This window comes from Sarcophilus harrisii, chromosome 4 (assembly GCF_902635505.1).
Source record: "Sarcophilus harrisii chromosome 4, mSarHar1.11, whole genome shotgun sequence".
In the NCBI taxonomy this organism is placed as follows: Eukaryota; Metazoa; Chordata; class Mammalia; order Dasyuromorphia; family Dasyuridae; genus Sarcophilus; species Sarcophilus harrisii.
Window position 1 is genome coordinate 289,522,797 of NC_045429.1, and position 24,700 is coordinate 289,547,496.

The following is a 24,700-nucleotide window of genomic DNA, read 5'->3' on the forward strand; positions in this document are numbered from 1 at the left end:
CCTAGTGTCAACTCAACTTGAAACAAGGTGAAAACTCAAGGGTGATGTCAGAATCCTGGTGTCTTTGGGAGATATGAATGAATCTCTCTTCCCCCAAAACTCCCTTGAGTTGACACCAGGATTCTGACATCACCCTTGAGTTTTCACCTTGTTTCAAGTTGAGTTGACACTAGGATTCCAACGACTATGGGCTCAGGTTAGGCTCAGTCTTATTTCTGAGGCTAGGATGAGGGACATTTACAGAATAAGGTGAGAAGTAGGGAGATACAGATAAAATCAAACAGGGAGAAACAAGGTAGAGAATAGGGTGGATCCTCAGGCTAAGGGAAATTGAACCCAATCTATTTCTCTTAAAAAAAAAAAAAAAAAAAAAAAAAAAAAGAGGATGATTCAAATACCAAAGCTAGATTACAGAGGTATAAGGGAAATCCAGGAATTGGAAGAGGGTGTTTTTAATCCCATTTTATAACCACTCTTCGGACGCAGCTAGGACTTCCAAGTTCCTAGCAGTTTTAAAGACTGCAACGGTGAGTGGTATTTTGTCATCAAGAGCTGCTAGGAGTTGGCTGCAGTCAGCAATTTACTCAAGGTCTAGGCGTGAAGGACCTACATGGGAAGAACCCACAAACCCCTACGAAAGAAATGGTATGGGGAGGCATTTTTACAGAGCATCAGTTTTCCATTTCCAAGTTAACTCCTAGGATTTAGTAGGATGTGTGACATCTTCCATCTAAACCCCAGTCCCCCTCATCCCTTCCAATGGAAATAAGTACAAGAGGCATCCCTAATACAGAGCACAGTCCATTTGTCTGTTTATTCACCTAAAAGGTAGAGAATTGGACACACACAGATGTGGAAAGATAAATATAATCAGTTTTTCTAAGTCTGTTTCCTTAAAAATATAAAGCTAAAAAGTTTGTATTATCTTAAATCTTTCCTTTCTCTTCGCAGCACTGATCCAAAAGCCTTCCCCCTCTTTATAATGGCTTCCCTCTCAGTGAGGGAGTAAAAGGGCTTGGCACAACAGGGATCACAATCATTTTCAATCTAAAATTTACAATATCTGTTATTTCCACAATTGCAAGATGCCTCATTCCAAAGAAACCCTTCCAATTTCCTATGATCTTAATTTAGTCAAAGTTTCAAAATCCTAGAATCTGGATTTTCTCAAATAGTAACATTGCCAAACCTTTTAATACTTCCATAATCTCTATTGTTTGGAATGTCAATCTATTTTGAAATAAAAATTATCTGATCATTTCTCAGGAGTCCCGAACTCTCCTCTTTTTTCTCCCCTCCTTTCTCTGGAGAAGGGTAAATATAAAGGTGGAGAGGGGAGGGAGAGGCCCTTAGTTCATCTCCTCTTTGCCTCCAGGCATTCTTCAGTCTCTTGTGATTCCCATATATACTTATACACACATACATATATATATATATATATATATATATATATATATATACATATACATAATATATGTATATTTGTGTGTAGATATATATTTTATTATGTAGTTTCCCACAGTTTTTCTCTAAAGTGCCAAAAACAAGATCTTTTGGGGGGAGGGAAGGGGGGGAATGTTTTGCTGTATTTTTTGTTTTTTCCTTAAACATTGGGACTTGGTACATTCAGGAGGAAACTCTTTTCTTGGGTTTTGGTCTAGACCAAAAAAAGTGCAGAGAGGGAGGAATGATACTCAATATACAGGGAGTGAGGCAGGCCTTCTCTCCTACCCCAATGCCCCTGATCACTTTGCTTGTAAGGGAATAACAAGCAGTTTGGGAACTGGGGGAAGAATCCCCACACTCCAAATCTACCTGCCTCTAGGAGTCATTACTTTTGACTTTAGCATTTGAGCATGCTGAGAACCATTATCTTGACCCCTGATCAGTTATTGGTGGTTGGGAGAAATTCTTGCCATTTTAAGTAGAAAGCAGCTTTTGCTTTTTTCAAATTACTTCATACCCATCAAACTTACTCCCCCCTACCTGACTCTCCTTGTTTTGTGTTTTCATTTAGACATGGGTAGGGGAAGTTATCTTTCACCTAATCTTAGATGGGGGAGGCTCAATCTGAGAAGTGAACAGAAAGAGGGTTTTAGCTCCAGTTCCCCAGCATGGAGATGAGATTAGAAGATTATTTTTCATGGGCTCAAGGGATTGGGAAATAGTACCCATTTTCCCTACTGAGAGGGAATAGGGCACCCCTTAATGGGGTATCATTAGTGCAAATTAGAAGTTTGGGGGCTACTTGGAGGTCCCTTGTTCCCCCCATCCCTTAAGGGTAAGGTGCTCTTTTGGATGGAAAGGGATCTCCGTATAGTGGAGTTGGAGGGGGTGCTTTAATATACAACCTGGGAAATAAGACAGTTCCATTTGGATCCATACCAGTGTTTGTGGATATAACATTAGGAAAAATAGAGTTGAAAGGGCAGGAGGGCATGTGCAAATTTTAGGACCTCCCATACCCAGACATTACTCCAATAGTTTTTGACATTTGTTCTGGTCTGGGTGAAACCATCACCCCCCTAAAATAGAAGTGACTTCTATTATTCCCTGCTCCCCCCAATCTGGCTGAGCAGAGAGAGCCTCCTAAATGGCCCAACCAGCAACCAATTCTTTTCACTTGAGTCTAGGAATGACCAACATTGAAGTTGGGGGACAGAAGAACATGACTATTGCTCTGGATAGGGAGAAAACATTGCCCAGCAGCACAGGAGTTATTTCAGAAGGTCCCTAGGTGTGTAGATGATGGGTATTACAATGGTTCTGGCATTGAGCCATACTACCCTGTCAGCTGTACTGGAGTGGAGAGGGGAGAGGTAATGGAATGTGCTGGGGAAAAGTTTTTTTTTTGTTTGTTTTGTTTTTTTTTTTTGTAGTGGTAGGAAGGAAACAGTACAGGGAAAGTAGGTTACAAGGTAAGAGGTGGTATTCCCCCTAGATCTAGAAACCACAAGTGGCATTTCTGAGGAGGAATATACGTGTGCGCACACACACACATGTCTATGTACACACACATGTATCTATGTCACTCCAGGAGCTAGGGATCTGGGTAACTACATTAATACTGAAAGATACCCTTCCCATAGGGACTACCCTGGGCTGATATGGTGAAGCAGGTGGGGTGGGAGAGATTTGGAAAAGAGGAAAAGAGGTGGTGAGACTCACCAATCATCACTTCTCTTGAAATGGGAAAACTGCTATAAGCCCCAAATCAGCTTCAACCCAAGAGATCTCAGGAATCTTTTTCCCTGCATTCCTCTCATATTAGCAGTTATAGCACAGAGGCTACTAGAGATCTCCAGGGGACTTGGGGGACAAGCTAGGGACAGTGGGCCAGGAGCAGGAAGAAAGAGGGTAGGTAGAAAGCAAGGGTGGTTTCTGGTGGAAGGGGCTAACCAAGTAATGAGTTCATCCCACATCTCCCTTCTGGGCCCTCTCAATTCCTCCTCCACCCCCATCTCCCTTGGGGGGAACTGGTGAAGGCATCGACTGAGGAAGAGGGGGTGTGGGGGGTGCTGCCCGAGGATTCACAGCATAGCTGAAGACCCCAGGTAGGAAGGGTAGGGCACCACCACCCTTCTCATCAGGCAGAACCATGTTGAGGGCAACTGGGAGTGCAGCAAGGTTACCAAAGTTGTAAGGATAGGCAGCAAGGAGTTGAGGACCATATACCAGTGGGTAGGATTCAGGGTAGAAAGTGACTTTGGCAGGTGCAGTCCCTTCTATACCCTCCCCAATCAATCCCTCAGCTCCAGTCTTCTCCCCCCGACCTGAAACTTCCTGCTTATCTTCAACCAGGGCCAAGGGGAACTCTTGCACTGGAGGATAGCTCCCGTCTCCCACTGCTGGGGGTTCTTCTCCTCCTGAAATAACAGGATCCTGGAGAGAGGCAGCCTCAAGGCCCCCACCACCAATTCCCCCTCCTCCACCAGCCTCCCCACTGGATGATGACACCTGCATTTCCTGAGGGGCCTCTTCCTTCACCCCACTGTCACCTAATCCCAGTCCTGATCCAGTCCCACTTCCTCCACTGCTCTTAGAATAGGCAATAACAGGTGTAGGGGTACCCCCTGGCTGCTCCCCAGTATGCCTCTGCCCATGGCGGCTCAGGGCAGCTGCTGTCTTACACACCTTTGGACAATGGGAACAGGCAAAACGGGTCAAAGGCTTTCGGCCAGCCCGGGGTCCCTGGGTGCCCCCATTACCATGGGCTTCCTGGTGTTTGTGCAGCTTCCTTAGAGCTGAGAAAGCTTTGCCACAGTCACCACACTGATGTTTCCACTCACTGCTGGTCTGTCCAGAGGGGCTTTCAGTGGATCTGGACTCCTCCCAGGATCGTCTTTCAAACTTCCTTCTCCATCGAGAGCGGCGACATTTGGAGGTCCCACTACTGCTGCTGGTCCCACTACTCCCCCCACCAGTGCCAACCAATTTCCGTTTAGGTTTATAGGAATAGTATGGCCGCCAGAGTTGGTCCTCACTCCCAGCCTCAGTCTCTTCTTCCTCCTCTTCCTCTTCTTCTTCCTCCTCCTCCTCCTCTTCACTGTCCTCTCCTTCTTCAAGGCCACTAGCTTCTCCAGGGTGGAGGTCAGTTTCAGAAATTCTTCGAGTGACAATAGCTTCCTCACCTATTCGAACTGTGATCTGGCACAGTGGTGGTGGGGGCTGGGGTTGGGAAGAGTCTCCACCCCAGTTGAGCCCCCCAGAAGGTCCCATCCCCCCTCCACCAGCTGGTTTGGCTGTGTATGTCAGAGTCTTTCCTGCCCGGAGGTTCCTACCCTTGTTCTCTTCTGCAGTGGCCCCTGGTGTGGTTGTAGCTGGGGTGGATGGTGTTGCTGTGACCACTGCTACTGCTGGCTGGGGTGGAGGGGGGTGGTATTCACGTTTCTTAGGAGGCCTGGGCGGAGCTGTGTAGGCAATCACTGAGGCAGCCTGAGCTCCAGTTGTGCCAGTCGTGCTACTTCCTGTGCTGCTGCCCCCATGTACAATTACTGAAGGGGCTGGATGAGCAAAGGCAATGACAGAAGGTAGGGGGGCAGGGGTGGGAGGTGGAGGAGGGACAGGTGGGGGTGGGGGTGTTGTGGGGAGGATGGGGGGGACAGCAGGTGCAGATGGAGTGGGTTCTGGTGACAAAGGGGCAGAAGCAGGGGTAGAGGGTGCTCCTTGGCTATAAGTCTTGTAGGGTCGCTTGGCAGACCGCATGGGGAGAAGGCGGTATAGCTTGAGAGTATTCAGCTTGGGTTTGTAGCCACCATTGGGGGTCTTCTCACTGGCCAAGAGGCCTGGGCTAATACCATGGAAAGCTCGCTGGTGAGTCTTCAAGTTGTAATAGGTGACAAATGTCTCCCAGCAGAAGATGCACTGGTATCTAGATAGAGGCAATAGGTCAACAGGAAACAGTGTTACATGGAAAACAGGTTCAGGTCATTTAACCCCAGAGGTTAGGATTTCAGATTTCATTTTTGTCTGAGCATACTTCTAGCTGTCTGGAGCATTATCTCACAGGGTATCAGATTCTAAAATCAGAAGGGACCTTGGAGACCCTTTATGTACAATCCTTTCATTTTATAAAACACACACACACACACACACACACACACACACGGCTTTGAATCCAGGTCCTCTAACTCCAAACAAGGCTCTCTTTAAAAAATAGAATCTTAAAAAGACAGAACCCCCAGGATCTCAGAATTCCTAAATTCCTAATTAGAGAACTTAAAACCTCTGAGCTGGAAAGTAATCTCATGGTTATATAGGCTGAGCCTCTGTCCTGGAAGTAGAAATATAGACTTAGCTTCAGATTTCTTTTCCCTAGCTCCCACCCCCAAGATCTGAGGTTCCAGGTAACTCACCTCCGTTCCCCTGTGTGCCACACCTCATGCTTGGTCCGATATTCAGCCAGGGCAAACACCTTTTCACAGTAGCGGCAGGGATATTTCCTCCTCCATGAGTGCACATTACTATGCCGCTTCAGACTTGAGAGTGTCACATAGGAGCGTTCACAAGCCCCACAGACATATAACACATGACCACCCACTACCTTCACCACATGCTCTGGACCCCCTCGAAAACTTGTGCTGGGGGAAGCAGATGAATTTCGGATTGTTTCTGGGCTTTCTTCCTGGGAGCCTCCATCCCCTTGCCCACCTGCTGTGCCCCGAGCCCCTGTCCCTCGCCTACACTGGGCTTCATGTGTCTGCAGCCGTTTAGCATGGATAAAATTTTTCCCACAGCGAGGGCAGGGAAGAGACCGCCGGGGAAGGGAAGTCTGTGATGTAGGGACTTCACTTCCACTTCCCTGCCACTCCTTTGAAGGCCTAGTGGCAAAACTATCAATCTCAGGTGGAGCTGGGGGTGGTGGAGCAGGAGGAACCCAAGCATCTCCATTTTCACTGAGTCCCTGAAGTCGTGAGATCCCTAGGCGCCGTCCCAAAGCCCCAATTTCTGCCATAGCTGCCCCGTCCCCACCACCTCCAGGCAGTGCCAGTCGGGCACTGTAAATGAAATTGAGGACGTCGGAGAAGGCGGCTGCTGGGACTCCTGGCAATTCTAGAACCCGGGGTGGGTGGGAAGCTGTAGGGGAGGAGGATGGTGGAGGTGGAGAGGAGGAGGAAGAAGAAGAGGAAAAGGAAGAGGAAGAAGAAGAAGAGGAAGAGGAGGAGGAAGAGGAGGAGGAAGAGGAAGAGGAGGCAGAAGCAGAAGAAGCAGAAGGGTTTGGGGCAGGGTCCCTTGTCACAGGTGGCAGTGGTGATGGAGCTTGAGCTAGCAAGGCCTCTCTGAAGAAGGGGCTGGAGGCAGCCAGGACGCTTCGATGAGCAGGGAATTTGGTGTCTCCAGCAATGAGGGTGACGTCACAGAAGAGGCCACGGAGACGCTGTTCATTGAGTTGGTGCAGCACAGCTGGGGCATGGGACGGGTCTGTCACCTCTGCAGGAGGGGGCATGGCGCCAGCCTGCAGAGGGAAGAGGGAAGGGCAAAGAAGATTCAATCTAGGGTTGAAGGAAGCTATCCAGAAGGTTTTGGGACAATGAGTGAGAGGATGAGTTAAACCAGAGAGGGACAGGATACCAGGGGATCCAGGAATGGGGCCAAGGGTAAGGAGATAGCAATCAATTGTAATAAACTGGGGAAATTAAATGTCAAGAAGGAAGAAGGGTCAAATTTAATGGAAAAACAAATTGGGAAAGGTCAAATGTTGTGGATCAAAGGGCAAATGGGAGAGGGGAGAAGTTCCCTGAAGCATCTAGTCAAAGGTGAAGAATCACATTTCCAACACTGGGGGTCCAAGAAACCAAAGTAGACAGGCTGATGGTTACATGAAAGTCAAAGGTTAAAATGCAGGAGAAATATGACTTTAGGATTTAGAGCTGGAATAGGGACTTAGAGATCTAGTCTAACTCCCTTATCTTATAGAAGAAGCTCAAAGAAGTTAAATAGTTTGCCCGTGATCACACAGTTAGCAAGCAGCAAAAACGGATTTGAACTCAGGACTTTTGACAAATCCAGTATTCTTTAAAATATTTAAAATATTTAAATGTAGTTATTAAGATGTTTGGTCAGAAAGAGAGGGTTTAGAAAGGCTAAGTAGTTGAAATAGTCAAGAGTTCATGAAGTCACAAGGGATGAGGGTCAAGGAGGGCAATGACAATCAAAAGCCATGGAGGTCATAGAACAAGGGAAAATTTGAATACCTGAAATCACAATTATTTGGTGACAGGAATAAATAAGAAGTTTCAATGACCCTCATTTTGTATAACTCTCTAATACTTTAGACACAATACTCATTTGCGCATTTGGCACAGTGTTCCTTGCCTAAACCAATTCCCTATCCAAATTCTAGGTCTTATACCAGGATTATATGCCCACTTCTTTGTCCTGAAACTCCCCCATCATAGCCTTTACCTGAGGGAGAGGTCAACATGGAGTGAAGGGGGTAGTTCCTTCAGCCTGGTCTCAATTTTCTGTGGAAAAAATAAACAGATGAAAAATCAATGGAATATTATGGAAGATGGCAGGGGAGCAGAGAATGAAAGAGCAGAAGCTACAGAATGGTGAGCGGAAGGGGTGATCAAAGTAAACAGGCTGGTTCATTTGTGAACTTTCATTTCTACAAAGGTAGCTCCAGCCAGGTCATCTGCATAGCGCAGTTTTATTGGCTCAAAAGAAATAAGACAATTCATTTGTAGAGTCTCATTATTAATCCAAAGTTCTGAAGACAGTTCATTTACATTCTGTAAAATTATTGGCCTAAAGAAGTCGTCAATTAATTCACATATTACCATCTCATTGCCCTATAATGATTCACCTACACAGCCCAAATTGAAATTTGATTTTCACAATGCTAACAAGTATTAAAGAAAACTTGAGATCTGTATGATGCCTTTAATATAACAGGTTTCTTTAAACATCAAAGATGATTGATAATCTTTTCCATAGGTCCCTTCCAGTTCTAGAATTCTGTGGTTCCAGGATTTAGTTGGCTAATGTTTCTCAAATCTCAATTATGAGATTTAAACCTGATGTCCACATAGACCACAATGCTAGAAGCTTTTTTCCACCACAAAGACTTTCCTAATAGGGCAATCAGTAAATTTCAGTTTAGGTCACTAGTTATCCTCTACTCTTCCCAAAAGTACAATTTCAAGACTGGTATAAGCCTAGTTCTTACTCCATTATCAAGTACTCTGATAGATTTCACACACATGCAAGCCTATATACTCTTTATTTCATAGAGATATAGGGGAGCAACATCAAAGGAGAAATTACAAGATTTCGGGTTCTAATCTTGGATCTGTCACTTGTAACATTATTATGTTTATATAGTGCTATAAGTTTTGTAAAGTGTTTGCTTAAAACAACTGAGAGGCGAGTAGTACAAAACATCATACAAAAAAAAATCATACAAATGACAAATCTGGAGTCCAAAATAGTTAAATGAGTCCCCCAAGTCCACACTTAAGACTGCACCAAGATCCTCTGACAGTAATTTTAACTTTTCTTTTGATAAACAGCTATATGACGTTGACTATACAAAATGAAATAAAACCTGCCCTTACTACATATCAAGATTCCATGAAAACGTAGATTCTGTGATACTTAGAGCACCACATAAACTTGAAACGTAATGATCCCTTATGTGCTATAACACTAGTATGAAAAATGTTTTCACACAAATGATCTTATTCAATCCTCACAAAAAGGGTTATTATGTCCATTTTACATATAATCGAACTGAGGCCCAGGATCAAATACCTATCAAGTGGTAGAATTCTGGGCTAGAATTCAGTCCAGAGCGCGCTCTCTCTCTCTCTCTCTCTCTAATACATACCGCCTTTATACAAATATCTTTTGGAGATCTTTTAGACATCCTCATATACAACTTCTCTAATGTACATATACACACTTAAAACACTCCCTGAATATGGTGGCTTGCAGCTTTTTTGCACATTTGTTAAATTAAATATTAAAAATTAATAACTCCTTATAAAACATACACACACACACTCACATCTTCTCATAAACAGCCTAGTCTTCCCTGCAAAAACATACAACTTTCAAGAGATGGGAAAAGAGAAAGACAGAGATGCGGTGAAAGAACAGGACAAGACAAGAAAGAACAAGCCCTATATCAGTAGAGGAGTGGCTAGAGACAGAGGCACTTAGGTATATCAATATTAGATTATAATATCTTTGTAGATAAAGATTGCATATTATATACCTTTATATTTCTCTTAGTGCCTTGAATAGTTTAAGTTCTACACATCACATAGTTCAAAAATGTTTATTGAATAAATGCTATATTGACTTGGAGATTTTTATGTTACAAAATGTTCCATTTGACCTTCACTAACAATTCTGTGAGACAGGTAGTACATTATTATCCCCCTTTTACGGATTAGGAAACTAACAACTGGATAAATTAAATGACTTGGCCAAGGTCACAGGTCTGGTATATGTTAGAGCCATGACTAAAATCCAAGTCTAAATCAAAATACAGTAGGGGAGTTTTCCACAGAAAAAGAATGTGTATCAAGTCTACCTTCTCTATATTCCTTTGGAAGCAGATATTACCCAGATTTCCACTTTATTATAAATAGCCATCATTATCTTCACATATTTTGATAGATATGCAATGTGTTAATGGGACAGGAATACCACTCTTCCTTATCTTTGGGCAAATTGAGTTTTTGTGGGCCTGAGTATAATTTTCTTCACCTGAAAAATACTTGCACCATCTGTCAGGCAGAGTAGAGAGGGGAAAGCAATTAATAGGTCTCAAATTCTTCAGTGTGTCTGGGACCTTATCAAAAGTGGATACTCCCTCTATAAGTATAAAATATAACTCATCCATGTTTTTTCATTTCTGGTCCATGTAGTTCATGTAAATAAATCTACCACAAAAGACCTATGCAATATATTGGAGGTATTCAGTCTTTCAACCTTCCACAGGTACCAGTGTAGCATTAGGTTTCCTGTTTATAACTCCTTAGTAGCTCCATGACTATCCCACGCCTTTTTCCCCCATCACATGTTTATATATTTTTATAATTTTATGTTTAATAATTTTATATTTATTATGCACAAGAATTGCTGATATGAAATAGCCTACTTATCTCATCATGTATCTCTTCACTGATCTTAGAGTTAACTCAAATTTTGATTCTTCAGAGATTTCCCATTATTTGCAAATATATCACTAGAAAAACATGGATCTTAAAAAAAAAGTTATGATTTAATGTGCAATTTGGAAGTATTAAAAATTGTTCCAGCTATTCTCAACTTTCAGTTCCCCCATTAGAATGTGAGGTCCCTGAAAGCAGGGACTGCTTTTTGGTTTTTTTTGCATCCCAAATGCTCAGCACAATACCTGGCAAACAGAAGGTGCTTAGTTTACTGGTTACTATTCAATGTTGCCTGTTTCTCCGAGATATATGAACTGATGGACTAACTGAATAGAATTCAAGTACATATCAGAAATAGAATGTATTCTTCACCCACTTGGCTTTTCCTATGTAGTTTGTTAGGCCATCTTTAAATCTCAATAGGAAGCTCTTTAGTGTAGAGGGCTAGAACCCTGAAAAGGTGTACTTGAATCTAGGTCAGCATGATGCTTATAGTTAAGCATATACTTAGTACTTAGTATGGTGATGTAATGGTTGTGCACACTCAATGTGCTGTAGTGATGTAATCATACTGAGGTATTTAAGGGAGTCTCAGACACAGAAGACTCTCTCAGCCACAGCTCTTAGCCACAGACACAAGACTCCAGATTCCATCTTTGACCAGCTTTGTGGTGGCTGTCCTGACTCCTTCACTCCCCTACTAACACCAAGGACTTGAGCTGATCCCAAGGTCCTCCAAAGAACTAGCCTGGACATTACACGCTAGTATTTTGGGACATGATACAATCAGTACAATGTCATTTGTAAACAGGAACATCTAGAGGACCTTTTACCATTTGTAAGGAATCCTTCCTGTTTCATTTGAACTCTTCCCAGGATATCCTCCATAATCGGCAAACAACTTTAGCAAGCCTACATTTTCCTTTATCTCTTGATTGTATGACTCGTATAATCAAAGGAATATTCATTTCCGTTTCATCTATCTTGTGATCTTGTATCATCTTTATACATGAACAATTTTTGGAGTAGAGCATCAAGGATGCAATTTGCTCTGCCATGTAAAATATGTTCTCATAGTAGTTTGTAACTATGCTCAAAAAGTTATCAAACTGTGCATACCCTTTGATCCAGCAGTGTTACTACTGGGCTTATATCAAAGAGATTATAAAGAAGGGAAAGGGACCTGTATGTGCACGAATGTTTGTGGCAGCCCTTTTTGTAGTGGCTAGAAACTGGAAACTGAATGGATGTCCATCAGTTGGAGAATGGCTGAATAAATTGTGGTATATGAAAATTATGGAATATTACTGTTCTGTAAGAAATGACCAACAGGATGATTTCAGAAAGGCCTGGAGAGACTTACACGAACTGATGCTGAGTGAAATGAGCAGGACCAGGAGATCATTATATACTTCAACAACAATACTAGATGATGACCAGTTCTGATGGATCAGGCCATCCTCAGCAACGAGATCAACCAAATCATTTCTAATGGAGCAGTAATGAACTGAACCAGCTATGCCCAGAAAAAGAACTCTGGGAGATGACTAAAAAACCATTACATTGAACTCCCAATCCCTATATTTATGCCCACCTGCATTTTTGATTTCCTTCACAAGCTAATTGTACAATATTTCAGAGTCTGATTCTTTTTGTACAGCAAAATAACAGTTTGGTCATGCATACTTATTGTGTATCTAATTTATATTTTAATATATTTAACATCTACTGATCATCCTGCCATCTGGGGGAGGGGGTGGGGGGTAAGAGGTGAAAAATTGGAACAAGAGGTTTGGCAATTGTTAATGCTGTAAAGTTACCCATGCATATATCCTGTAAATAAAAGGCTATTAAATTAAAAAAAAAAAAGTATGTTCTCATAAGAAAAAAATAAATGCAATGGGGTCTTTGTTCTGTCTTTGTGTGGTTATGAAAATGTCATCTTAACCCTAAGAGCTCTGCATATTTTTCCTGCTTTTAAAAATGGTTTATTTTTATTTTTTGAATCAGTGATAATTTTGTAATTTTAATCTGTTTCTTCTACTGTCCCCAAATGAGTTTCTTTTTAAAAAGTCTGCAGAATACGAATATAAACTTAAAGAACTTAATAAAAAGCTATACAATTTATCAAAACAAAGTCTTACATTAGCCATGTCTGAAAATATATGCCTCTTTCTACTTTTAAATTCATGACCTCTCTTCTCAGGTGAAAGTTGTGTTTTATCTTCATTCTTTTTGGCCTCATAGTTCATCACTTCACTGATCAGAGTTCTAAATTCTTTCAAAGAACAATAAAAACTGTTCTCCTAGTTCTTCTTCTTTCACTCTATATCCATAGAGTTCTTTACATTTTTTCTCTGAATTTGTCCATTTCATTATTTCACACAGCACAATAATATTCTATTACATTCATATCCAATTCAATACAATTAGATATTCCCTCTTGGTGGACATTCTTTTAATTTCTAAGTAATTGGCTACCATAAAGAGAGCTACTGTAAATGTTTTTGTATATTTATTTTTTCTCTTTAATGTTTTTGTGGTATAAGCACAGTAGTGATACAGGTGTTTCAAAAGAAGTGCAGAGTTTAGTAATTTGGGGGGGGGGCTTCCAAATTGTTAAAGCCCTATATAAATATATTTGTATTGATTCTTACTGTGCCACTAACTTGCTGTATAACCTTGACCAAATTACTTCCACTCTCTAAGGCTCAACTTCATTTATAAAAGATTAGACTAATGATCTCTAAATTTTCTTCCAGCTCTAAATCTACTAGGAATCTGAATTTCTTCAACCTAATTTATCATATGGATCTGTGATTAATCATATCCTACTTGGGCTTTCCTTTTCTATCTTCTAATATCCATGCTTTATACTAGCCTGCTTCTTGACTCTCTACGAGAGGAAATTGCATGAGAAAGAGAAATTTTAACTGTTCTCTCATCAGCTACTCTAGGTAAAAAACAGGAGAGGGGAGGAGGAACATGTGGAACTGGTAGTGGAATATAATATATGGAATGATATTGGCTTAAAAGTAGTTTTGTATTATTTATAGCTTTCAATATTTCAAGTTCCTTTAGCCTTCTCCCTGTTTCCATCCCCACTTTTCCCAAGTAAGGTATATGAAAGAAAACCAATACACAAACGGCTTTAAAATAATTGCTCCTGACATTTAACTCAAATGCTGGTTCATGTAACCTTGAGTCAAGTCACTGTGTCTGAGCCTTAGTTTCGTCATCTGTAAAAGTAGAGGAATATGACTAGATGGTAGCTATATTCCATGATATAGTACTTTATAAATAACATTCTCCTTGCAATAGGCAGTTTAGGTATTACAGCCATTTTGTGAAGGAGAAAATAAACTAGTGTTCTTATCATGGTATGAAGCCATTTTGCTAGTTTCACCAGAATTTAGCAGTGCCTTATAAGGCATAGAGTGAAGTCTCCCAAAGAGATAACTAAGATTAGTGAATTTTAAAGGAGGCAGAAGTGAAAATACTGGAAAACTAGAAGGGTATTCATATTGGAGCCACCAGGGAAGAACTGGTGTAGAACCTTTGTGGACCTATGTGTAGAGAGGGGTAGGATAAATTGCCAACTTCAAGCCAGCTCAATTTGATTCTATTTACCACTTTTCCTTATGATGGCAGCTGTTGTTTGGTGCCTACTTATCTTCCTTACCATAAACAAAAACCTACTGAGCACCTACTGTGCTTAGGGTACCATTAATATTCTGAAAATACAAATATGAAGACTGGGAGTAGTCAAAGTTTTGTGGAAGAGATGGTACTAAAATTAGATCTTAAAGGGTAGGATTAAGACTAAGAGGTGAGGAAAGCGGGCCATATTGTTGGCAGAGGCTCCAAAGCTCTTCCTAACTTGGCTCTATCCTACTTTTTGAGCAAGCCTTATTACTCTACACCATGCACTTACAATCCAGCTAAACCTGATCTCATCCTGTTTCTCACAAATGAGTCATCTTCTCCCATCTCTGTCTTTCCACTAGCTGTCCCCATGCCTGATATGTATCCTTTTACCTGTGTCTTAAAATTCTTATCTTCCTTCAAAGTTCTGCTCAAATACTACTTCCTATAGGACACCTTTCTTGATTTTCCCAGCTAATTTACTTGTGTAATTCTGATTTAGTTACAGACACTTCGGATATTGTTACAATAGGAAATAGAATCTTGTTGGGGAGTTATAGTTTAAGTGTCATTTAGAGTTAACTGTTATACATCTACTGGTCATCCTCCCATCTAGGGGAGGGGGTGGGGAGGTAAGAGGTGAAAAATTGGAACAAGAGGTTTGGCAATTGTTAATGCTGTAAAGTTACCCATGCATATATCCTGTAAATAAAAGGCTATTAAATTTAAAAAAAAAAAAAAAAAAAAGAGTTAACTGTTATATCTGAGAGACTGAGAGTTACCAAGAGAGAAATCTTTCCTGAAAGATTGAACTAGCCAATATTTTTGTGGAAAATTGTAGAAACATTTTGAGAGAATTTTGTTTAACTCATTTTGTGAAGACATCCTGATAAAAGATACTTTAAACTGCCCTTTTGGGAGAGCTGAATGGTGGGACTATGTTTCCAATGTCAGTAGAAAAGCCAGCAGCTACAGATGATATTTTCTTAGAGCAGATATATTGTTGAAAAAAATCTAAATAAGTGTTTTTCATTGTTAATCACTTAATAAATTGAATAGGCAATAGCATTGATATTTAAGCAAGCCTATAAGAGAGGGAAAGAGAGAATGAGAAAAGGAAGAGGGGAGGGAAGGAGAAGAGAAGGAAAGCTTATGGGAAAAGAGTTTTATCCAGTTTATAAATCCTGGTAGAAGTTCAGATGGAATTAATGACATTATGCATTTCTATTAATTTATAAGCAAGGTGCAGCTAGTTGGTGTAGTGGATAGAGCACCAGCCCTGAAGTCAGGGGGACCTGAGTTCAAATATGGCCAAAGATACATAATACTTCCTAGTTGTGTGACCCTGGGCAAGTCACTTAACCCCAATTGCCTCATGGGGAAAAAAAATTATAAGCAAATAACTCTTTGATTGCCTTAGAGAATAAAGAAATGAGCCAGTAGTAGTTACTGGTATGATAGTTGATAACCACATCATAATGTAAATGTATCACAATGCCAATCTAACTTCACTTGGACTATCCAAGAGTTGTTATACCTAAATCTTATTACATTTTTAATTTGTTTTGCATATATTTTGTTTATACTTATACGTATACATATTTTATCTCCTCATAGAATGTATTGTTGGGCCCTTGGCATAACATTATGCTCCCTAAGGGAAGTAAATGATTTCTTTTCATTTTTGTATACCCATAGTGTCTAGTATTTAATGTGCTGATTTACTGATTGAAAGCATACTTTGTAGAAGAGAATTTTTAAAATTGGTCCTTAAAGAACAGAGAGTACTTAAAACTGGGAGATGGTAATGATAGTAAGAAAGAACCAAAGATAAAAGAAAATGATTAAGAAAGCAAAGATTTATTATAAGCAAAGTCTCTGATGACATTTTGCAGTTTTCTCCCTAGGATAAGGATGCCTGAATGGGGATTGGTGCTGGAAGTGCAGGGATAGGGACAGATCCAGACTAAGGCACATACCTTCATGTGCAAGTTAGTAAAATCTTAAACTTATATAATATTTAAAACATTACAAGACCTTTTCATAATCTTTTATCTCATTTCACCTTGGCAAAAACTTTTCTGCAGTTGGTAAGGCTTTATTATCCCTATTTTACAAATGGGGAAATTGCAACACATAGGGTAAGTGGCTTATTCATAGTTAAACATCTACCAAGTAAGAACTAAGGCTCCTGAGTCAGTGCAAGTCCTGTACTTTTCCCCTTCTACACTACATTGGTTCATACAGCTGTTCACATTCAAGATAGTCTTCTTCTATAAGCATATCAAGTACACATTCATACTCACATCACAGATTTGCCCCAACATATCCTCTCCAACATCTGTTCCAAGATACATGTACACCATTATCCACAAAGACACATCAAGTGTGTCTAAACCCAGATATCACCACATACACTTGCACACATGCCTTTCATGACCCATCATTCACACACACACACACACACACACACACACACTCTCTCTCTCTCTCTCTCTCTCTCTCTCTCTCTCTCTCTCTCTCTCTCTCATGCATATAAACCACTCCCACACTAGATATATAATTATATGAGGAAAACCAATCCAAAGATCTGAAATACATACACTAATCAGGAAGTAAATTCCCTTTCCTGTCCCTAAATGCTCAAGATTATGGCTCATTATTTTTCAGAAGAGACTTTATAAACACAAAGAAAGATAGTCACAGTACAAAAGGAACTAGAAAACTTCAATTCTGTGTCTTCCACTTTGGTGTAAACTGCATATGCTTATGAACCCAGAGGCCTACAAATACTAACATACACACATACATGCACACATATACCCCATCCCTCCCCCCTTACCCCAACCCCAGACTTCCTGTCCAGCTTTCTTTCTCCAAAGTCTACTGGTCTTCACCAGCTGAGAGGCCCGAATATACATAACAGTCCAAATAGTATGTACACAGGTAAGTTTTGGAGCACTTTATATACAAAGGTAATACTAGTCACATGAATAACATTTAGCTCTATTTCATTATTTCCCTTATACACATATCTTAGGTTTGAACAGCATTCTTTACACACACACACACACACACACACACACACACACACACACACACACCAAAAGGAAAGAATAATATAAGAGAGATATATACAAAACTTAGCCCAAAAAGCACTTCCCAAAGAAGCACTCATCCAAACCAACCTAATCACTTTCCTTCTCCAAATGAATATCTATCAACCAACAAGCATTTATTAAGTTCCTATTTTGTATCAGACCTACCTCCACAATGGAGATATAAAGTAAATAAAGGGGGGGGGGGGGAAGAGTACAAGTTAATTTCTCCCTTTTGGCCGGAAAACATTCTTCCAGGGTAATCACATGAGAATATATAGAAGGTGGTACTTGAATGGAGTTTTGAAACAAATTAAGAATTGAAGCATCAGAAATGAGGAAGGAGTGAATGACAGGCATATAAGGGGTTAAGTAGCACTCTAAGCAGAAAACCTCCAGATCTATATTTCTAATACCAGTCTCTTTCCTGAACTCTAATTTTATGTCAATAATTTCTGGACATTTCAAAGTGAATGTTATGTAGACATCTCAAATGCAACACAGCCTCTTCAGGAGCTGGTTTTATGAAAGACAAGGTATAATGGTAGAGTACTGGACCTGAAGTCAGGAAAATTTGGGTTCAAATCTTATTTCAACTACTTAAAAGCTCTGTGACCCTGTGAAAGCTCTTGCTTCAATCTCTCATCTGTAAAATGAGAGGGATTGGTTTTAGTGGCCTCATATAGTCTCTTCTAGCTCTCTATCTATGACCCTATGTCCAAAATTGCTCATAATCTTCCAGGTCCCCATTCAAAATTCATCCCCATTTTGAACTTCCCGATTTTGTTGAAAACATTATCCTTCCAGTCATTTAGATATGCAACCTCACTGTCCAACTTCTTACTCTTATTCACTTCACTTCAAAATGTTGCAAAGAATGATTATGTTATCACAATATCTCTCCATTATATTTTCTCTCCACTTCCAAAGCTACCATCCTAGTCCAGGCCCTCATTAACTGTCTGCTGAACTACTGTAATAGCTTTCTAGCCAGACTATCTGCTTTAAGCCTCTTCCCATTCACAAACAATTTTTCCAGTCCTATTATTTCCCTCCACAAATCCTAAAGTATAGCTAAACTGATTTTACTGTCCCATACCCCCAAGATATTTCCTTTCTCTATGAACTTTTATTATCCCCTTTGTTCAAAATGCACTCCCCGCTTCACTTCTCCCACTTCTTAGAATCTCTAGTTTCAAAATTCATTTCAAATGCCACCTTCTGCTCAATGAATCTACTCCTGACTCCCTAGTTGCTATTTTTTTGTTTATATATACTTTATATATACTTATACAAACATACATATTATCTCCTCTCTTAGGTCCTTGATGGCAGATTGGCTTTTTTTTTTCTCTCTACCCAGAAGATAGTGCCTATGTGCTTAGCACATATAGTTAATAAATGCTTCTTGATTGAGTTGGTAAAATGAAATTAAGTCACTGGGATAAGTCACCTCTCTGAACTTCAGTTTCCTTATCCATAAATTGGGAATAACCCTTTTACATATCTCATTAAATTTCTGAGAAGCTCACATGAGATAATATATATTATCTCACTTGGCAACCCATAAAGTTCTGTGTACCTGGAAACCACTATTTTCATCCTAGGAATGATACCAATTACACTGCAAGGGGACATATATCATAGGAACACACAAACGACAAATAATATATGCATATTTCCCAGGAGCACAGAATCACAACACATCTATCTCATCACAAGCAATATCACACGACATAATCCAACATTCCAAAGTGGTTCACATATTACCTTGCTCAAGTTATTCAATTTCCTGACTACAACATGTAAGATTTATATTCACATAGAAAAAACACAGGAGACACTGAGCAAGGAGGGAGATCCTATAGCGTCAGGGAAAGAACTATGGTGGAATTAAAGGAAGTTGTTTGAATATCGGCTCGTTGATTTATTTCCTGATCCTGGACAACTTACTTGAATCAATAAACCTTTATTAATGCCAGATGCTGTACTTAACCTCTCCAAGTTAAGGCATCCTCATTTGTAAAATTATTGAGTTGGGCTAGATGACCTCTAAAGTCCCTTCTAACTGTAGATCCTTGATCTTATGTACCTATGTGCTCGCGGAGAGAGAAATCAAACAAGGCGTACCTGCAGTCAGTCAAACACGTATACACACGGTAATGTAGGAACACCATAGTCTATCTGTATAACAAACTATGCTCGGTAATGTCACTTACACTGATACACGTAATACAGCCACGAAGCACTCTACACCACTTCACCCTCCCCACTCGTAGCAAGAGGTAGGAAAGAGGGTGAATAGACAGACCCCCAGCCCCTAGCCTGTTCCTCCTCCCAATCCAACAAATCTTAAGAGCCCAGAAGAAAACAACTCTCAGAGTCACCGTACACTTCCAGCAGCCATACGTCCTTAATATCCCGGGCGAAAAGACCCCCCAGCTTACTCTATTTAGCCTTTTAGCCCCCTACACCACAACTCCATTCGCAGGCTCTTAACTCTGCATCCCCTCCCTCCCTCTCGGATACTACGCCATCACACTCCCAACAGAAAGCAGAGCCTAGACTCGGCCCCGCCCCACCCCCACCCTATCCCCTTTGGAGGAGGGGGACGAAAGAGGGAGGAGAGAGACTAGGTTGCATAATTAACCCTTCCTCAGCCAACCCCCCCCCCATATTGAGTGGAAGGGCCGGTAGCCCCCCCACGACCTAGGCACAAAGACATTCCTGCAGTTCGTTCCCAGTGGAGAGGTTGCCCACCAGATGCCACTAATTCGGGGTCTACGTTGGCAGTGCCCCGGAAGGGAGGCGGGTGCTCTCAGCGGGCTCGCAGCAAGAGTTCTGCGCCGCCCTGGGCGGAGCCTGGAGGGGGTCCCGGGGTCTTCCCCGCCCGGACCCCCCTAATCTGGGGCCCACAATCCTTCAGCGCCCCGCGGCCTTGAGGCTAGGGAAGGGCCGGCCGTGCGCGTCCGCGTCCGAGGAACGAGGCCCAGGCCGGTCGGGGTAAGGTGAGGCGGGACGTGGGAAAGGGGCCCAGGCGTCCCTGGCTCCGGCCCACCTGACTGTGATGGCGCCTCGTCCGCCAGGCCCAGTTCATCGCCTTGGCCGCTCCCGGCCACTCCGGCTAAGGCCACTTCTCGCTTCTGCTCCGGCTCCTGCTCTGACTTCGGTTCCGGCCCAACCCCCCCACCCCCCCCCCCCCCCCCAGTGCCCGGCCCGGCCCCGGCCCTGCCGCCGCTGCCGCCACCGCCGCCGCTGACATCATCGGTCCCCCTCCCCCCGGAAACACCCCCCCCCCAGCACCCCCCTCAGACACACCGTCCCCCACCGCCGACACTGCTGCCTGGCCTGGAGAGAGAGGATGGGGGGGGGCACACACAACCCACACACTCACCCCAGCGAGCTGGGTCAGCAACAACAAGCACAGGGACACAGTGCTACAACTGGGAGGAAAATGTAACATGTTACTCGTGGTGACAGACAGCTGTGCCCCTAACAACATTACACAGCAATACCCACAGTAACCGCTCTCCACCAGGCTAGGCCGGTAGGCAAAGGATACATGTACCAGGCAGCACTTGTGTGGATGCAAAACAACTACAGTTCTGTATTGGAAGGGGGCCGCGTTACAGCATAAGGAAGGGGGTGGCTGACGGAAGAAAGAATACATAACACAAGATCCGTATAATGCACCACCAGCAGGAATGGAACTACAACCCTGCCAGGAGATAAAATGCACAAAAAAGGAGAAAGATGCATGAAGTAGCAATGCAGTCACACACACAAACAGTATAGGAGACACCGTAATCAGCTCTATTCTAGAAATATGCGCATCACTCCTGAGGAACCCTGGCAGAAAGACACAATAGGAATAGGAAATAACTCCCACATATTAGGGGGTGGAGGAGGGAGGGGGAAACAAGAAGATTGGACCAAGACACTTATATATTCCTCCTAACAACAGGACGTAGTGAGATTCCTAACAACTTGCCATTCAGCCAAAGCACAAAATATAAGATTCACTTGTGTGTCTGCACACAACATATACCAGAATAAGTATCCATACATATGATCAATATACTAGATGACTGAGAAACTCAAAATACACAGATACCCAAGCCAAAAAAAAAAAAAAAAAAAAAAAAAAAAAAAAAAAAAAAAAAAAAAAGATCAACTTATACAACTGTAAAAATTAAGGCACAGAAAGATGAGAGGGTCAGAAGCTGAAAAACAGTGTAAGTAAAAGACTCAATGGTACTCTTCAAAAGACAGGTAACATTCATTCTTCCAGAAACTTGGGAACAGCAGTAAATGACTTAAAGAAGCAACACTCTGTTGATTGATGAAATCTCAAGGAGAAAGACAGCGAATAGAAATCTATAACATTTAGAGTTCAGAAATGACAATACACAAGAGATGAGAAGTCAGGCTCAGAAATTCTGATACAAAAAGAGATAGTCACAATTAGAAACAAACCTGATAAAAACACAGGAAATATTAGGAAATAGAGCAGAATTAAAGAGAGACAAAAGATACCTTCTCTCTCAGGGATGACACCCCCAACCCCCACTCCAAGGAGATTCCATGGGAGAACCCGAACCCCACCTTGAGGTCATAATGGCTAATGGCTGGAGCTCTAAGAAGCCAGGAAGAGCCAGAAGGCAGAAAGCAAACTATGGTGTCTAGAGAGCCATGGTGAGTCTGAGGGCCCAGTAGGGTGCATGCTAACATCTAATCTCCACCTTCGGGGTTGCTTTCCCTCTTCCCCCAGTCCTAAGTTCTTCCACTATCTAGGACTCCAATATAATACACATATCCCTGAATCAGATTGTACACAGACACAAGATGTCCCTGGAACACATACGACATCACAGATACACATGTGACATCCAGACCTCTCCTATACCAAGAAAGCAAAATATTGAATATGCCACTCATTTTAGGAAGCAAAATGCACTACCATTTTTGACCATCCTTTTCATTTTCTTCAAGATAATCAGAATCATTTAGCATCACAAGGCCTTTAGGTTCTTTCTACTCTGAGTCCCCCAGGATACCAAACTTTATCCCATCCCCACTCCAACCCTTAGTGCTTTCATAATACAACAGTTACAGCATTATTGCCATAGAAAACCTTGGAGAATTGGGGGTGGGGGAGAGAAGGGAAGAATTCATCCATTAGGAGCACCTAATGCCCTCCTTGGTTTCTCCATGTCCAAAATGTCTTAACCCTAACCATTTCCATGTACTCCAAGGAACCTTTCCATTGCCTCTCTCCATCCTTCCTGCTCTCTCCTGTCTCCCCTTCATTCCCCCTCTCCCACAGGTTGCCATGTGCCCCTCCTCTCTGACATTGGATGACTTCACCCAACCATCACCATCCCCCTCTCCACCAGGGGAAGAAAGGAACAAAAGCCTACCTTGGCACCAACGATGCCGCCCCACAGATGCCACCAAGGGGCTACTTGTGGCATTGCTGGGTGGAGGTCTTCCTGCAGGCTTTGTGGGGCCCTTCTCCAGAATGGCCTATCAAGCTTCCCATCTACCCTCCCTTGAGCTTCTTCTTTGCCGATGCCTTTTCCACCTTCCCATCGCCTTTCTTCTCAAACTGCGAGGCTGTCCACTGCTGGGGCCTGCAGGTAATCGACAGAGAGCCTGGCTCCATGCCCTCCTCAACGTCCTCAGCATTGGTTGTGCCTACACCTCTGTCCTGGTTGTGCCTGCTGGCAATGCAGCCACTGTCCGAAAAGGCTCCTCCACCGTCTGTTCTACACTCCTTGCCCTGTGTATGGAGAGTCAGCGACTCAGTAGCTATGACTGGTGTGGCCTGGTTGGCAGCACTCTGGGCTTACTTATCATTGTGGGCCCAGGGTTGGGCACTCTACAGAAGGGATCAGAAGGGGTCTACACAGCCCTCGGCTATGTATTGGCTGTCTTGGGTGGCCTTGCCCTTGCCCTGGGGCTGTTGGTTTACAGATCCCTGGACTTCCCTTCCTCCCTACTGACTGTGGCATTTCTGTTTGGTGTAGTAGGGCTGATGGGGGCCTTGCCGGGGCTTTTCCTTTTGCAGACTCCTGTGATACCCCATGACCCACTGAGTTGGAGCTGTGTTTGGGCTGTTGGGGTTCTGGCCCTTGTTTCATTTGTATGTGCCAGCTATGCTGTCACCATGGCCCACCCAGCACTGGTGTGTGCTGTGCTACATTCTGAGGTGGTGGTGGCACTGATGCTGCAATACTATGTACTCTGTGAGGCTGTGACACCATTTGACATCATGGGGGCAGGCGTTGTATTAGGTAGCATTGCCATCATCACTGCTCAGAATCTCAGTTGTGATCGGGAAGGAGAGGGTCTTAAAGAATGAGGCTGTGTGTGTGTGTGTGTGTGTGTGTGTGTGTTGGGGGGTACAAAGTTGGGGCTTAGGACTCAATATAGAGGAGAAAGTAACTCTCAATTACAGTAGTAATTGGGAGTCCAAGAACAAGACAATGTTGGAAACTTGATTGAAATCGCTGAAAACCAAAGACTGGCTCTGGAGGACCTTCGGAAGAGAGGCTTAAAGGAATAAAAGGGACAAAGCAAACCTGGACTGGGAGGTAAATAGGAAGGATCTCAGAAGGCAAGTAGAAGTTGGGTTTTCCAGGTAGGATAAGAGATGAAGGGCACACTTTCTATATGAAAATAGGCAGGTGATTTCCATTGAGGCTGGAGAAGGGAGAACCCAAAGGAAGACTGTGTGATAGGGAGTTGCTACGGATTGACCTGGAAAACTCGCGTGGGAGAGACACAATGTTAACCTCAAATTAGGAAAAATCTAAGTGACTTCTTGGTGTCGTCTCTGCTTTGGGGTTGTGGGGGGTGGGAGGGATCAGCCAGCCCCTCTCCAAGTGATCCTGATTATTTGTGGATCGCAAATCCATCGCTGTCTCCTAAAAATAAAATTTATTAGTGACGGAAGGGAGCCCCCTGGGGTATCTCCATCACATAATAGACTAAAGGACTCTTATACTGCTACGGGAAAAGGACGTTTGGTAGAATAGGCCTGGACTCCTCGGTGTGGAACAGGCCCCAGAGCCGCGGGCCTTTCCTGGTGTCGTAAGGGGTTGGGAGATCCGGCTCGGCGCGCGCGTCTCCAGGCGAAACCGAGGGAGCGATGGCTCGCTTGTCCTCCGAGGCCCCTACGCCACAGCCGCCAACTTCCGGACTTGCCGAATCAACCCAGCCATCTCGGGCAAAACATCTACCGAATCATTAAATATTCATTAGCGTGAGGTGGGCGGGGCAGGGGGAAGAGAGGCGACCACAGCCTTCCTGGCCATTTTTTATCTGGGT

At 42.7% G+C, this 24,700-nt stretch overlaps 2 protein-coding genes across 5 annotated transcripts; one reads left to right on the forward strand and one right to left on the reverse strand.

The window, feature by feature from the left end:
- Positions 1-788: 788 nt before the first annotated feature.
- Positions 789-22,960, reverse strand: ZBTB4 (zinc finger and BTB domain containing 4). 4 transcript variants are annotated; one of them, XM_031965428.1, is made up of 4 exons: positions 22,789-22,960; positions 7,906-7,964; positions 5,856-6,955; positions 789-5,371 (listed from the first exon to the last, which is right to left on the reverse strand). In XM_031965428.1, exons 3-4 carry the CDS (start codon positions 6,944-6,946, stop codon positions 3,412-3,414), a joined length of 3,051 nt encoding a protein of 1,016 aa, XP_031821288.1. In that variant the 5' UTR covers positions 6,947-6,955; positions 7,906-7,964; positions 22,789-22,960; the 3' UTR covers positions 789-3,411. The 4 variants fall into 4 exon arrangements, with proteins under 4 accessions (XP_031821288.1, XP_031821289.1, XP_031821287.1 ...); XM_031965429.1 differs by lacking the exon at positions 22,789-22,960 and adding an exon at positions 21,905-21,924; XM_031965427.1 differs by lacking the exon at positions 22,789-22,960 and adding an exon at positions 20,763-20,952.
- On the forward strand, positions 21,297-24,338 carry SLC35G6 (solute carrier family 35 member G6). Its single transcript, XM_031965435.1, has 2 exons — positions 21,297-22,063; positions 22,695-24,338. The coding sequence occupies exons 1-2, from the start codon at positions 22,061-22,063 to the stop codon at positions 23,730-23,732; spliced, it is 1,041 nt and encodes a 346-aa protein (XP_031821295.1). The 5' UTR covers positions 21,297-22,060; the 3' UTR covers positions 23,733-24,338.
- The last annotated feature ends 362 nt before the right edge of the window (positions 24,339-24,700 follow it).

Bases quoted from the DNA above. Each gene is read 5' to 3' on its own strand.
- ZBTB4 (XM_031965428.1), bottom strand. From the start codon at position 6,946: ATGCCCCCTCCTGCAGAGGTGACAGACCCGTCCCATGCCCCAGCTGTG. The intron at 5,372-5,855 runs GTGAGTTACCTG...GCCTCTATCTAG, and splicing joins TGGCACACAGGGGAACGGAG to ATACCAGTGCATCTTCTGCT.